General features: G+C 40.7%; 3 protein-coding genes across 3 annotated transcripts; 1 reads left to right on the top strand and 2 right to left on the bottom strand.

Annotated features, from left to right (window-relative positions):
* Positions 1-4,050: 4,050 nt before the first annotated feature.
* Positions 4,051-4,826, bottom strand: H1f3 (H1.3 linker histone, cluster member). Its single transcript, NM_145713.4, has one exon. The coding sequence runs from the start codon at positions 4,766-4,768 to the stop codon at positions 4,103-4,105; it is 666 nt and encodes a 221-aa protein (NP_663759.3). The 5' UTR covers positions 4,769-4,826; the 3' UTR covers positions 4,051-4,102.
* A 3,363-nt stretch (positions 4,827-8,189) lies between these two features.
* H4c6 (H4 clustered histone 6) lies at positions 8,190-8,572 on the top strand. Its single transcript, NM_175655.3, has one exon. It carries the CDS (start codon positions 8,215-8,217, stop codon positions 8,524-8,526), a length of 312 nt encoding a protein of 103 aa, NP_783586.1. The 5' UTR covers positions 8,190-8,214; the 3' UTR covers positions 8,527-8,572.
* A 6,331-nt stretch (positions 8,573-14,903) lies between these two features.
* H3c7 (H3 clustered histone 7) lies at positions 14,904-15,806 on the bottom strand. The gene has a single exon (NM_013548.4). It carries the CDS (start codon positions 15,371-15,373, stop codon positions 14,963-14,965), a length of 411 nt encoding a protein of 136 aa, NP_038576.1. The 5' UTR covers positions 15,374-15,806; the 3' UTR covers positions 14,904-14,962.
* Positions 15,807-16,407: the final 601 nt, after the last annotated feature.

The raw sequence follows: 16,407 nt of genomic DNA, 5'->3' as shown, positions 1-16,407 counted from the left end.
TGAAATTTATGAAAAATAATGGCGATACCTAGACTGTTCATCAGCACATGCACACACGTAGTGCATACACTCTGATACTAAAAGATGACAATCCATGTGACATAGACTGAGAGACACAGAATGTTGTGTAGTCATTTCAGAATTACAAGTATAAAAATTATTTTAAACCCCCAAAATTCAACTCTCAGAATATTTGCAAGGTAGCAAAAGTCTGTAATCCCAAAACTTGGGAAATTGAGGGAAAAGGACCAGAAATTGAAGATTATCCTTGGCTATATATCAAGTTTGAGTCTATCATGAAATAAGTGAGAAGTATCTGTCTCAAAATTCAAAATGAGGCCTTTAATCCCAAGACTGGTAAACAAAGGCAGGTGGATCTCTATTAGTAAAAAGCCAACATGTTCTATATCAGGAGTTACATCTATATCCATCCCAAATACATAATGAGACCCTGCCTCAAAATAATTTCAAACTTCAAATTAATATAATGACCTAAGTCTTAGAGGAAGTTTCAGAAATAAAAGTTCTTACCTTCAACGCTCTCCTTTCTCCACCTCCTCCCAAAGCAAGGTTTAAAAACTCATCCCCAAAGAAAACCAGACCTCGCTATTTTTCCCAAAGCAACAACTATTAAAACATTCATCTTCACCAGCCTCCTTAAGTCTTGCAGTCCTAGTTATGATGATGATTTTAAAAATTCCACAGACCTCCCTTATCCAAAAGTTGATCAAAATGAAGCATTACCACTTAAAGAGTTCTGTCCATACTCAGGAGAGAGATGTAGCACAGAGGCAAAGAAGAAATGTTAACAAATCTGGCTGCATTTCTCCACACAGTAGACCAAAGGTAAATCATACGCATCTCCTATAATCATAAATCTACACAGTGTTCACAGTGGCACATGATTTAAGCAGCTCTGTCTCTCGCATGCAGAAAATTTAAAATAGCATCTTTTTGTTGGTTTGGGTTTTTTTGGTTTTTTTTGTTTTTTATTTTTTTGTTTTTCTAGAAATTGACTCTTGAACCTGTGTTTGTGATGTCACAATGATGTGAAAAAGCAGCAAGTCCTGTAGCTTTCTAGAGACTGGTCCTCCATCTATCCAACCTATCTGGTTGTCCAGGGTGGAGAAATTGAGTCAGCAGTCAGTCTTTACAAGTTTAGTGCTGCCCCTCTGATCAGATATCAAATATTTTTTTCTGATATTTATGATGTTGGTGCTTTTCCAGTATTATCTTGCCTCTGTTGCAGAAGGATTAAAAAATACCAAAGGCCTGAAGCATTCCACCTGAGCCAGTCAGTCATGTGATAACAGACTTCAGGTAACTAAACAAATCATGAGCAGTGCATGTATGGATATTCCTTCCTACAGTGTGAAGTTTAAATGTGGTCTTAGAATAAAGACTATGCAGTACACCTAAAATTATGACACTATCAGTGTTTTATTACTGAAGAATAAAGTATTTAAATAACCAATGGTTTGGAGTCCAAAGGCTCCTTTGCTATATATAACTAAGATGTCTTTTGTTGTTATAGTATGTTCCATGACAATGACCTTCAACAATGAATAAGAAAAAATATGATTCATGAGTAACCAACAGCTTTATCTCACAGAAATGTTAGCAGAAATGCAAGTAAATTCAAAAATAGCTGGGCAGTGGTGGCACATGCCTTTAATCCCAGCATTTGGGAGGCAGAGGCAGATGGATCTCTGAGTTCAAGGCTAGCCTGGACTACAGAGTGAGTTCCAGGATAGCCAGGGCTAGCTACACAGAAAAACCCTGTCTCCAAAAAACAAAAAAATAAATAAAAAAATAAAAAAAAAATTCAAAAATGACATTTCCTTATTTTCCTGAATTTTTAATCCATCCACAAATAGTAATATTGACGTTTCACATACTAACATTTTTCCATTTTATGGACTCCCCAAATTTGAAGTGGCATGATTGAGCAGCTAAGGGAGATGGTAAGAAATTAGACCATAGAGTTCAAGGTCAGAAGAATATTCCCATGTGTTCATAAACATTTTACTATATGGTTATATATTTATTCTAAATCTGTAAATCCAATCAATATCAGACAATATTCTAATTCAGTTCATGAGATTTTGGAAATTCTTCCAAATATATTGATAAAGTAGAGGGAAACAAGAGAAAGATGAGCCTGCATCTGCCTGGGATTAAAGGGCATTAACATGGAAACGAGCATTTAAATCAGGTTTTGTCCTACTGGAGACTTGTTCAACAGCCCAAAATTTCCTATTTGTTGTGTAGTCAATGAAAATGGCTGTGGTAAATGTAAACACACATAAACGCACATTCTTAAGATAATGACCTTTAAGGACTTAAAGTGTGGGGGATGAGAAAAGTAGTAAGTATGATCATATTTTACCTGTGTATTTATTGAGCATTCTTTAACATCATCAGATAATCAACTCCATCAGCAGACAGAAGGAACACTCATACACATGAACTTCATTCAGAGACACAATAACTGCAGAGTATTCTACAAACATCTGATTACACATACAATTCTGATATCACAGGCACGTCAAAATGTAATAGGAACTTACCTATCCTTTACAGTATTTTTTTTAAATTACATGAAATCAAATTCAGTAATTCAGTGCCTATCAGTATAGCTTTACCTTATCTGGGCTAGATGTGAGCAGAGGGTGACTTACACAAGCACTGGCCTGTGGAGGTCAAAAACCATCTTTTAGGAGCCTGTGTTCTTCCAACATATGGATCCCTGGATTGAACACAGCTCTTGAGGCTCGAATACAAGATCCTTTACCTACTCTCCTCTAATGAAATGCTAGATTGAAACGTAGACGATAGAGTTGATGGCTTATACCAGGTGCTTGCCTCCAGACCTGAAGCCCCAGCTGACTGTTGCAGGTTGTCCTCTGACCTACACACACACACAAACACATAATATAAAAATATTTTTTAAATGATATGTAATTTCTTCCTATGAGAAGCTCAATTAAACATCTGTAGAATTCTTACATCATCAGGATAAAAGAAAAGGGGGCCCCAATTTTAAATAAATAAATACATACAAATATATATATATAATATACACACACACACACACACACACACACAAACTTTAATACTTTCAATAATTAAATGGAAATGGCATCCCCAAATTTGGATCAGCTTCCTGAAGGACAGTTAAGGTTGGTTTGTGTTTTTATGTGCTTGTTTTGTTTGCCCAAATTTGTGAAGTCAAACTGCAAACCAAACCTTCCAAAATGGTTTTTCTTTCACGTCCTCAGCCTACTATTGGTCTACTGACCAAATAAGGGAGAACAGATAACCTCAAAACAATGTATGAGGAAGGAATGTGCAGAACTGTCAGTGGTGTTCAATTTCCTTACTAAAACCTAACCACCAGGGTATTAAAAAAGCTTCCACACTTATAGTGGCAATGTGATCAGTGCCTAAAAACTGCGAAGGTGGCTAAGTTTGGAGGAAATAGGAGCGCTTTCAATTTCTCGGAAAACACAATTAAAAATTCTTAGGACGGAATTCCAGAGCTCTGAAGTGAACAAAGGGGCGGGGACAGAGAAAAAACGCCAGCGTCCCAGTACGTAAATGTAAATCTTAATATCACAATCTCTGATTGGTGCAACACCCATGACTGAAAGTACGGCTTGATTGGTTAATTCTCAAAACCACCTTGTGTAGCCGGATTGGAAAACTTAAAACAGAGGCTCCAGCCTGTAGCCACTATTGTGAGAGTAGCTTCCTAGAGAACCCCCCTAATGCCTTATCACGCCTAGGCGACATTAGAAAGGACTTCCCGCCAAACTCTTGGAATATGAACACGTGTGTGGAGCACACACAGAAGCAAAAAACTGCCGGCCAGAAGTCCAGCTAGAGCTGAAAATGATACAATCTATCGCTCAACTAGAGTTTATAGATGCTCCTAAATGTACCCATAACAAAGTGCACAGAATTGATCTGCTTCGGAACACATAGCCAGAGTCAGCGGACATACCATGAGAAAACCAGAAAAAGGCTCAGCTCTTTTGAATGAGGTTGTGGGTGGCTCTGAAAAGAGCCGTTTGAGATTTTCAAAGCAGGACGCACCACTCTACTTCTTGCGAGGGGCAGCCTTCTTTGCCTTGGTGGCCTTCGGCTTAGAAGCTTTAGGCTTGGAAGCCTTAGCCTTGGGAGCCTTGGCCTTGGCTGGACTCTTTGCTGCCTTCTTGGGCTTAGCAGCCTTCACCTTCTTGGGACTCTTGGAAACTTTCTTGGCGCCGGCAGCCGCCGCAGGCTTCTTCGCCTTCTTCGGAGTCTTCTTGGCCGTCTTTTTGGGTGTGGCAGCACCAGTCGCCTTCTTAGGCTTCTTGGCTGCTCCCGCAGGCTTCTTGGCCTTGGCCGCGCCTGCCTTCTTAGCCTTGGGCTTAGCCTCACCGGAAGCCGCCTTCTTGTTGAGTTTGAAGGAGCCGGAGGCGCCGGTGCCCTTGGTCTGCACCAGGGTACCCTTGCTCACCAGGCTCTTCAGCCCGAGCTTGATGCGGCTGTTGTTCTTCTCCACATCGTACCCCGCGGCCGCCAGCGCCTTCTTGAGCGCAGCCAGGGACACGCCGCTGCGCTCCTTGGAGGCGGCCACAGCCTTGGTGATGAGCTCGGACACCGGGGGTCCGGACGCCTTGCGCTTCCCAGCAGCGGCGCCGGTCTTCTTCGCCTTCTTCTTCACAGGTGTCTTCTCCACAGGTGCAGGGGCAGCAGGCGCCGCGGGAGCGGTCTCGGACATGTTCTAAGCTTTACTAGTAAAGCAAAAAGTAAGCACAAACAGTCAGAGAAGGTTGTTCCCAGTGCTGCAGGCTCTGGGTTTATATAGAGAGAAGCTGCGTGGTGATTGGTTCCCTGCGCCGTGCGCCGTGCGCCGCGTTGCCAGAGAAAGGATCTTCAGCTTTGCCTTGTGGCTGTGTTTGTTGCCCCTCAAAAAAGTATAAAAATATAAAAAATATGGGCACGAAATAATTAGGGACTTGGGGGAAACTGATCCGAGAGCCTGTAGGCTACATTCTTGCCTTAATTTGTGCACCTATGTTCAAAATCGGCACCCTGAAACTTCTCTGATTGCCCCAACTCTCTTTCAAACTTGACGAAAATTGGGACAACTTTAAGGTTTTCCTTAAAAATACTACTTCTCTCGCGGTCATTAGCAAACTTTTGTTTCAGGACATGGTTCCTCACATTCTTATCATTTCAGGACTCTATGAAATAACTTGTTTTCACGGAAATACATAGGGAAATTTGAGTTTTTCGAGAAAGCAACAACACAAGCTTCCAGGGCTATCTGCACCAAGCTGTAGGAATTGGCACTAGATGGGAAAGCAGTGCATACCGGGGGAATGATTATTGTAGAAAATATCGATTGGATTTTTTAATGATATTTGAGATACCAGTGTGTAATTCCCCTTCGGTTTTCCTGTTTTAGTGATTTAGCCATTTTCTGGAGACGTGATGAGTCTGTGCCATCCCTATTGTAGATCAAAAGCTGAAAGCACATATTTTTCAGATTTGATAGAGAAATGTACACCAACTATCACATGTACAGAAAAAAGATACCTAGGTCAAGAAGGAACAGAAGTTTAGCAACTGGGAGCTGAAGAACAGTGAGATATAACCTGACTTAGCAACTCACTCCGTGTTTAGAGTACAAAGTTTACAGCTGTGTTATATGCCGTGTTTCAGGACCTGTGTTATGCAGCTGTTTCCCCTTGCCAACACTTATCACAACAGTTTTCTGCATATTTCCAGTTTTAAAATGATTTGAATTTCATTATTAAAAACAAGCAGAATGTGAAAGAAAATCTGTTTTTTAATTTCCATGATAGCTGCTGACCTCATTACATATATTACATATATAATATAGTCTGTCACAAACAAAAGAATTAGCAGGTGGTATCCACCAAAGGACTTAAACATTTCATAGTCAGTTATCATTATGATAACTGCAGCAAGAATAAAGTTTCTGGAAAAGGGATCAACCATGGGACTACAAACTTGAAACCATAAGAAGCTTCACTCATTCCCACTCATGACTGTGGAGGCTAATATCACAAATGTGGTTTTGGTCTTAACTCCAAAATATAATTACATCCTGAAAAACAGCAGATTATTCTCTGTAGTAAGGCTTGTACTATTTTGTAGAGATTAAAAACAGGCGATAAAAATCCCTAAGAGGTGTGAGAACAGTGAAACTTATGGCTTCGTCCTCTTCTCTCAATTTTGTGTTAGATAAGCAAATATACACACATACACACAAATGCACACCATTACTATAGTAACAGGTGAGAGATTACAGCCTCATGAGGTATTCTACAGGGAGACACATTCTTGGGTATTCTAATACCTAGAGACTTTCAAATCTACAGGAAAGGGTGGTTGTATAAAATAAAAATCAACCTGGTTGTGGTGGTCCATGCCTTTAATCCGAGTACCTGGGAGGCAGAAGCAGGTAGATCTCTGAAATTAAGGACTATCTACAGAGCAAGTTCCAGGACAGCTATGGCTACATGAAGAAACCAAGCACTGTTTCAGAAGGAAAATAATAGGGCTAATAAATAGGTAGCAAGAAAAGAAATATATAAAGAGAAGAAGGCAACTTTAGGCTGAAATAATAAGTAACAGGAAAACAATCATAATAGATGGGGAAGAAGACAAATTTAAGACAAATGTGCTCAAAATATCTATAAAAATTAGAGCTATCAATTTTATATCCCTTTCTGTTGACATTACATGAAGATACTGGCAACTTGGAACTCACATCCAAGTACAAAAGAGTATGTATTAAGTTCATTTTCTAAAATGGGAGCCTTTAAATATTTAAAAACCCCCCTCCCACTTCTCTCTCCCCTCTGTAACACCTTTTAACTGTGTGTGGAAGCTAAATAGCATCTTGCATACTTGAGGAGTATTCTAAGTCCTCGATTTTTTAGAAAAGCCCATTCTCCAATGTGCAAATACATCCCCATCTACAGTCTAGATAACTGAAACTGTGCTCAACAAGTTTCAGGGCAAGGTCAATGCAATTGGGATATGGCTGCTTCACTGGGGTACTTACTAGGCAGCAGGAAGGAATATGCTGAGCTGATGTCATGTCACACTTCACAGCCTGAACTTAGTTTCCCTTAAGTGACCTTTGAGTTCCTTGGGTGGGGGAGAGGAATCCACTGTGCTATTTAACCCCACTGTACTCACACTAGTTTTGGCATTCTGGTATGTACAGAGTGAGTGGGGTGAGGACTGGTGATTTTCTGGAAAGAAGCATAGAAAAGTTCTGTGGGGTAATTGGGATAAGCACATCCTGAGTACATGGTAGTTACTTTTGTTTTTTTGTTTTTTTGGGTTTTTTGTTTGTTTGTTTGTTTCTCTACCATTATCATAGAAACGTCTCACACAAGCAATAGCCAAAGCACATCTTCAAGATGGCCTCTCTCTACACAAGGATGGGGCTCAAACCAGTACTACAGAGGCTAAAAAGAAAACGGTGGCTACCGGTCATGAAACACAAAAGTCCTCCCCAGCAACAATAGCGTTTATTAAAAAGATTAGATCTTCAACTCTGAGCAAGTCTCCATCTTTCCAGGCCAGCCTGGTCTACAGAGTGAGTGCCAGGACAGCCAGGGCTACACAGAGAAACCCTGTCTCGAGAAAAAAAAAAAAAAAAAGGGAAGCAGTATATATTCAATCAATACTAGTGCCCTTTGTAGACTTGAAAACAGAGCTATGTGCAAGCCTCTGAGAAATGCAAAGAGCTTCATAAGTGAGATTTAATAATGCTTGCAAAATTTTAGAAGTTACATTTTCGTAAATCTTCCACCTAAAAGATAACCTTACTGTACTATATCCGGTTTTGTAGATAAGTGTATGGATAACAACCTCCTTTTTAAAAATGATGAGTGGCTGGGAGAATTATAAACTATCGGTTGTCAGAACCTACAAGTACGCTCCTGAAGGACACAAACTAGTGACTAAGAACTCCAAGAGAAAAGCGGAAAACTCATATTCCCCTCGCCACAGGGGCTGTGCCTTCCGCCTAGCAATAGGATTCAGCCAGTGAGTTAGAGGGGCGGATACAGAATCACCTTCCCGCCCGCGCCTTTTCAGTCCTCTAAAAGGTCCGCATTCGCCATATATATACCAGCTGTAGAGGGCGCTTAAGGAATTTCAACTCAGTGCTCCATAGCCATGTCTGGTCGTGGTAAGGGAGGAAAAGGCCTGGGCAAAGGCGGCGCTAAGCGCCACCGTAAGGTTCTTCGCGATAACATCCAGGGCATCACCAAGCCCGCCATCCGCCGCCTGGCCCGGCGCGGAGGAGTGAAGCGCATCTCCGGTCTCATCTACGAGGAAACCCGCGGTGTGCTGAAGGTGTTCCTGGAGAACGTGATCCGCGACGCCGTCACCTACACGGAGCACGCCAAGCGCAAGACCGTCACCGCCATGGACGTGGTCTACGCGCTCAAGCGCCAGGGCCGCACCCTCTACGGATTCGGCGGTTAAGCTCACCTGGAGCTTCTTTCTCAAAGGCCCTTTTCAGGGCCACCCACTTTGTCATAAAAAGCTGTTTGCATTTCTCGACTTGTAATTGTTCTGTCCCTAAAGTTCAAAATGGCGGCTGAGACTTTTCAAAAGGTAAATCTAGGCAATGAAAGTGCTTCCCCAGTAGTTTGTAGTAATTATAACACATCAAATCCAGACAAGGTCTACTGCTTTCTCCCAGTGCTTAAGCTGAGTCTTATTCCCTTGAAGGTGCTAAATACAAAGGGCAAAAGATACTTTTGAAGAGATGATGAACAAAATTCTTAGGCCTAAAGAGCTGTTTTAACCTGTGTGCTCTTTCCCCTGTATCCTTGATTACAACCCTAACGTTTCACTTCTGGGCTAAAGCTCAAGGCTGCCAGCTCTTCCTGACAACGTTGCTCCAGAGGGAAAACTCCATTACTAGTTAACAGACTGGTTCATATTTTTTAAGTGGCCTTATTACTTAGCAACTTAGACTTGTTACCCTGCTATGAGCCAGGCTTTCCACATTGAGAAGGATTCGACTACTAAATGGCTTGTTGACTTCCAAATTTACAGCTCCTGCTATACATGAGATCACAACCACTCCCGCAGTCAAAATGATGGGCCCAAAAGCACACTAGTGACCCTATATTCCTAACTTAGCAATATCAAGATTACATGCTTCCTGGCACACATCCTGTTTTTCTCATTCTTCTGTATGCTTTCTGGGTCCTTTTCAAATTATTTTAATGATGAGTTATCTTTTCCCCTGCAGTGTTTTTTAAGCAATTTTAAATAGTTTTCATCTCTTTTGTACAAAAATAAAATTTTCTTAACTGATTATCCTGCATCTAAAAAATAAAACCCAAACTCCTGTGTTTTATCTGACATCTGTCTTGCCTCTATGACCTCATCCATAACCATGAATTATACTCCCAACTAGACTGAACAACACATCTTTTCTTCCAAATGAAATTTCCATCTGTACACGTGTGGTTTGTTCTCATAAGAATGTAATGTCTTTTTCAACCTTCACCTTTCTACCTGAACCAAGTACTGCCAGTGCCAATTATAGAACCTAACACACAGCAATTACTTAGTATGAATAAAATTAAAAGCTATAAAGACAAAATTGACTTTCCTCTAAATATCTGCAACAATTAGATTTGATTAATTATTTGATCAAGAATACCCATATAACAGTTACAAACAAAGCCTTAGCTTTGGAGAAAAGTACCTTTGAAATCTTCTCAGCCTAGTAGATTTTAAACATAATCTGTAAACAATTCACCATCTAAAACTTACTAGAAAGAGCTTGCTTTCAGAAAACCTCAACTTCAGTTCTAAGCAGCAGGCTGACTCTAGACAAATCGCTTGCTTCTCTGTCTGAAGCTTTTCTCTGAGTCCACATTCTAGACATAACATCCACTTTTATGTTTGATACATCAATATTATTATTTATAAATTTTGTACAGTGTAGTGAAACTCAGTTTATTCCCCACAAGCCTAGACAAGGGCACACAGTACAAGAAGAAAATCTGAAAGTATCACTTAGAGTATATACTTAGTTTACTCTGGGTCTGATAAGGCAAACAGGACGGGCAGGCAACTAGTAAGGAGGGAAATGATGGTCCCTGTCATCTATTCTGGGTGTTAGTGTCTGCAGTGTCTGCCACCTATGTTTTTGAACTTGGTAAGCCATTTCACACATTACTATGATGTATCCTGCATAAAATCAATGGTACTGTTTAAGATTTATTTAGTATAATGACAAGCATTAGTTTACAATGGCACCTAACTCAAAAGCAAGTGGCAAAAAGGCTCTCAGGCAAGTCTTGAATTTGTTTGTTGCTTTGCATGTTTCAGGAGGCAGCTGGTGTTTTGTTTTGTTTTGTTTTGTTTTGTTTTGTTTTGTTTTGTTTTTTTCATTTTTCATTTTTTATTTTTTATTTTAATGCATGCAGCCAAAACAGCACATAATTGTTTTGGTTAAAAAGCAAAATACAATAGTTTTTACTGATACAGCATCAAGGTCTCTGCCTGCGTGCTGCAAATCGGTTTTTCTTAGCTACAAAAAGCAATTACACTTTGTCATTACATTGTTACAGCATACTTTATTTTTATTTAGTACACACAACTAACATAACCTAACTGTTTCCCACCATAACATCCAGCTTAGTCCTGTTCTTATTTCTTATTCACATGTTCTCTATACTGTTTATATTAAAGTTTCTTTGTTCATACTGCCACGCCTGCCCTCACATACTGCTACGCCTGCCCTCACATACTGCTCTCCCTCTCTATAGTATTAAACTTTTGACTGTCCCTTGTACATATCTTAATCTGGCATCTCTGTTGACCTTTGCTAAAGTCTGAAATACTCTGTTCATAGATCCACCCACTCCAGCTCACTTCAAATTCAAGACCCAGGGCAATGCCTTGGAGCAGTGAATCATGAAGCTTCTAGCTTCTCCCACCGGGTTTATACTTACCTGCTCAAAGGATCTCTCTCTCTCCCTCCCTCCCTCTCTTTCTCCCTCTCTCTCTCTCTCTCTCTCTCTCTCTCTCTCTCTCTCTCTCTCCCTCCCTCTCTTTCTCTCTCTCTCTCTCCCTCTCTTTCTCTCCCTCTCTCTCTCTCTCTCCCCACCCCACCCCACCCCCGCCAGCCCCCCTCTCACTAATCATTGCTCTAAAGAGTTTCTAACACACAACTGTGTCATCCATTTAAGTTGCCTCAAATTTCTGAATACAAACAATGGATACAATCCAATATATAAATGTATACTCTACCACCTAACAACGACTCTACTGGGGGCAGGGTGGGTGAGTTCTTGCACACGCATTCTCACTCGTACCCTTGTGCAACTTACCAGTCTAAAGCATTTGGAAGTAAATTTCAGACATATATCATGAAATTTTGTCGTTGAATACTTGAACATGAACCCAAGAATAAGGGAATTTTCTGTATAATTTTCACATATGACTGAAAACAAAAGACTTTAATAATAATAATAATAATAATAATAATAATAATAATAAAATGCCCAATTGACATCTCTTTGTTAAAATCTCACTATCCTTAAGAGCCAGAATCCAATTAATTATTTTATCTGGCTACTATATTGGTCAAGTCTGTTTTAAACTTGAACCACATGCCACACAGATACTGTTTGGTTGTTTTGTTTTGTCTTGTTTCCTTTTTTAAAAACAAGGTCTCTCTCAGCTGTCCATTCTGTTGAAGTTCACCTTGAACCGATGATCTTCCTGCTCCTACCTCCCAACTTCTAGAATTATAGACTTACACCATAACCCCAATACACATGGCTGGTGAAGTATGCTGGTTTAGCGCTCTTCCAACTGAACTAGATAGAACCCTAACCCCACTTTCTTATTATGACAAGATTTTTTTTTTTTTAAAGAAAAAAAAACAAGTGTCACATAGAACATTCCACATTCTGGATATTGGTGTCTGTTCCTCTTAAGATGAGATTTAATAGGCTTCCTTTACTGTAAACATCAGATTGAGAAAGGTGAGAATCTATATTTTGTTTGGTTCTTTGTAAGCAGTGTTTTCCTGTGTATCCCTGGCTGGCCTTGACTTAAATCTATAGACCATGCTGGCTTAGAACTGAGATTTGCTTGTCTCTCTCTGCCTCTGCTACCCAAGTGCTGGGACTAAAGCCAAGGGCCACCACGCTGGGCAAGGTTATATTTCTAATAAGTGAGTTTAGGTTAATGCTTAGTGCTGCTAAAGTACACCATTTGGACAAAACTGAAGAAAGTTTCATTTAACTCAGTAAAAAAGTGTGGGAGTACCAGGCAGTGGTGGCGCATGCCTTTAATCCCAGCACTTGGGAGGCAGAGGCAGGTCTACTACAGAGTAAGTTCCAGGACAGTCAGGGTTACACAGAGAAACCCTGTCTGAAAGAAAGAAAGAAAGAAAGAAAGAAAGAAAGAAAGAAAGAAAGAAAGAAAGAAAGGAAGGAAGGAAGGAAGGAAGGAAGGAAGGAAGGAAGGAAAGGAATGAAGGAAGGAAGGAAGGAAGAAAGAGAGAGAAAATGTGGGAGTACATAACATACACAGTATAGTTCGTACCCTAAAAATGTTTTCTACAACTGCCATCCCAATGCATGGGAAGTCTAAGGAACATCACTATGGGATGACACAAGACTGCTCTAGTAAGATGCTGTTAACAAAAACAAAACAAAAAATTATAAAAGGTTTAAATGGCTAACTACCTATGACTGGGTTGTTGATAAAGTGATGCAGGTGAACACACTGAGAAAACCCTCCTTCCTTTAGCAAGTCATCCTTAGTTTAAAGTGTGTAGCCCTGAAAAGAGCCTTTTGCAGATACTGGCCTCAAAGCACATCTCCAGAGTGCTTGGACCACGTCTTCGACTGTGACAGTCCTGCTTTGTATGTTCTCCAGAAACACCTTCGGCACCCTGTTGATCTCCTAGTAGATAAGGCAGGGATGCTCTGTACGGGGGTGAATGACCTTAGTAATAAGTTTAGTGATACACTAGATGTTACCCTGCCTCCCTTGCCCAGACCAGACCCTGAGTACAAGAGAACATTTCATTATGCTGATACATAAGATTAACCACCCAGATAAAACCTTTGCGGACCTTATTCAATACAGGAACTAAAGCTAGGGAAAGCAGTCCCACCCTCTTTTCCACAGATGAAAAGAACTAGGTTTGGGCATATACACGAAGAACTCAAGTGAGGATAAAACCCTTGGTTTATATACCTGCTTAAAGAATTATTCAAACCCACCGAATCTGAGGCTACTTGCAGCACTTGGCCTTATGTAAAGCCACAGATAGAACAGATGAATTGTATCAGCAGCAGGAAAGAGCTGATTCCGAATAGACCAGGGATGCTTGGAGGTTTTGAGACTTAGCAGGATCAGATGTAAGCCTAATCTGCCTCAAACTATAAATTGCAAACTTGCTGTTCTATACTCTCTAGTAGCCTTAAGGAAGAAAATTAACAGCAAATCTCCATAAGAATCCACTTGAGTAAAGAAGTGTTAAGGGACGGAGACAAGCAGAATTTTGGCCTTTGGTAGAAACATGGCATTCTAATTTTACCTAAAGTTTAGAACACTTTTTATTCATCACTTTGTTAGATGACTCCTCCAACCTCCCCCACCACCACCAAAAAAAAAAAAAAAAAAAAAGCTCATTATACCGAAGATGTGTTAAAGACCTAGGAAAAATAATTATTATGACCTTAATAGAATATGGGATAATATATGTTTCCCCTCCAGACAGAGTCACACTGTGCAGTCCTGACTTGACCTGAACTTTCTACCTAGACGGTGCCTGACCCTCTCCTGGCCAAGGGTGTGGGGTGGGATCTCAGAGGGGTGGAAGAGTGGATTAAACTCATGTACAACTGTTCCCCCAAACCCCTATAATTATTGGTCACAGACCAGAATCACAAACCTGTTTGAATTTGATACTCCAGTTTTGTTTTCTCTGAATTCCCTCCACTCCTTTTACAGCTGCTTGCCAATGCCAGTGGCTGAACCTGCTTTCTGAGACACTAATTAAAAGGGCAGGGCTATTTTCTTCCTAGTATCAATTGCTTCCTCTGATATCAGTTAAGATTTACAAACTCTACTATCTATTTTTAATTATTATTTCCTTGTTAAACTCTAAAAAAATGGTTGAACTTTCTTGAGTCTTTTTATAGATTTTTTTTTCCTTTTTCTTTTTTTAAGCAAGGATTTTGCTATGTAACTTGCTACAATAGGTTGGTTAGCTCAGAGATCTGTCTCCCAGATGTTGGGATTATAGGTGTAAAACACCGCACCCTACTGAATTCTTTAAAACCAGGAAATCAACGGTAGTTTAATCTTTATGTTAAACCGTCCAATACTATTAAACTCGGCTAGGTAGCAGCACTGGCTTGTAATACCATCTCAGTGGTATACTCAATTAAATGATAAACTGAGCCAGGCACAGACCTTTTTAATCCCAGATAAGGAAAACGGAAACCATAGACAAGGAGAATCGTGCTTTAAAAACAAAACTAACCAAAATAAGGTAAAAATAATTGAAATGCCAACAATGTAACAAGTTTGAATGGTGAAACAAAGTAAAACGTTAACTCTGTTGGACTTTTACTGTGTGGATTGTAACACAATCCCAAACTGAAGTGCGTACCTGTTTCTGGCTTAAAATGGCTACCCCAACTCTAGTTGAAAGCATACAAGATGAAATGATATCCTGAAAGCCTTGTTTCCAAAAACAGGCAGCTCAGACTGCTTCGTCGGGTGGTGCTCATCATTGTCAAGAAAGGCTATAATAGGAAACCCTGGAACACTCTACAAACTTGTACTACAGCATCTTTGGTGGATAATGGAGGTGGCTCTTAAAAGAGCCGTTTTGGTTTACGTGCCAGTGTAGAAAGCGTGCCTATTAAGCCCGCTCGCCGCGGATACGGCGGGCCAGCTGGATGTCCTTGGGCATGATGGTGACACGCTTGGCGTGGATGGCGCACAGGTTGGTGTCCTCAAACAGACCCACAAGGTAGGCCTCGCTCGCCTCCTGCAGAGCCATGACGGCCGAGCTCTGGAAGCGCAGGTCGGTCTTGAAGTCCTGCGCGATCTCGCGCACCAGGCGCTGGAACGGCAGCTTGCGGATCAGCAGCTCGGTCGACTTCTGGTAGCGCCGGATCTCGCGCAGCGCCACGGTGCCGGGACGGTAGCGGTGAGGTTTCTTCACGCCGCCGGTGGCCGGGGCGCTCTTGCGGGCGGCCTTGGTGGCCAGCTGCTTGCGCGGGGCCTTGCCGCCAGTGGACTTGCGAGCGGTCTGCTTAGTACGAGCCATTTCTACAAAGAAATAGGAAATGCAGAGGTTAGGTTCTGGGTTCCTTTTATAGAAGGAACATGCTCCTGATTGGTTGAAATCTTCAAATGCCTATGATGTATGCGGAAGTACTTGGTAATTGGATAACAGGTCTCAACTTCAAATTTGTGACCAATAGAAATCTGGTTTATTACCTGGCTTACTCCTCTTTGTTAACTATTGCTTCCTCAGCCACATTGTTACCATTAAGTACCGTAATTGTTACATTTTCGTCAAAACATTTTAATAAGAGATACTATGTAGATTTTGGCGATACCACAGCGGCCCCAAGGATTACTTGTTGAACTTGGTTACCCGAACTGAGTTTTTTCTTTTTCCTTACTTTATATTTAAGGAGATGTAAGGGAGCAGTTTACTATCCGGACCAAAATAAAACCGAACAGGCACACCCAACTTTGTACATCTTTTAATGACTTTTACAAATGTCTTAGCATGAGTAACCCTAATTATCTTCAGAAAAACACTAGCATGTTTTCTAGTAACTATGTACAGGATTCATTGAAATTGCACAACTGTTGTAGCGTGGCAGTACCTCTAAGGGTTCTTGGGCCAAATGAAAAGCATGCCTACTTTAGCCGGACTGTACAATAATTATTTCTGGAAGCTCTAGGTGAATAGTATGTGATGTCTCCCATTCTTAATCTTTCTTCATAGACAATTTCAAAACAGGAAACCAACTTTACATGTAGCTAGAATTTATATATGAATTTTGTATCTAGGGAGAGATTTTTATTGATACTACTAACAAAATAACTTTTAAAAGAAAAATGGCTTTGACTTTAGTACAGTATCAAACCAACTTTTTCCTAAAAACTATTTCGTCTAGTTTTCATAGAGTCTATTGGCTAAACTTGGCCAATCAGAAGAAAGAAACGAGTCTTCATTTGAATAGAGCCCTGTAAAGTTCGGTCCGCTTCTCCGTGATACTTACGCAACTAACCACTGAGCGAATATGCTTCCTTTGATTGGACAGTTAGTGCTTGACGTTTGCAGAC

This window comes from Mus musculus, chromosome 13, assembly GCF_000001635.26.
Source record: "Mus musculus strain C57BL/6J chromosome 13, GRCm38.p6 C57BL/6J".
Classification (NCBI taxonomy): Eukaryota; Metazoa; Chordata; class Mammalia; order Rodentia; family Muridae; genus Mus; species Mus musculus.
This window is presented reverse-complemented; position numbering and strand designations above follow the sequence as displayed.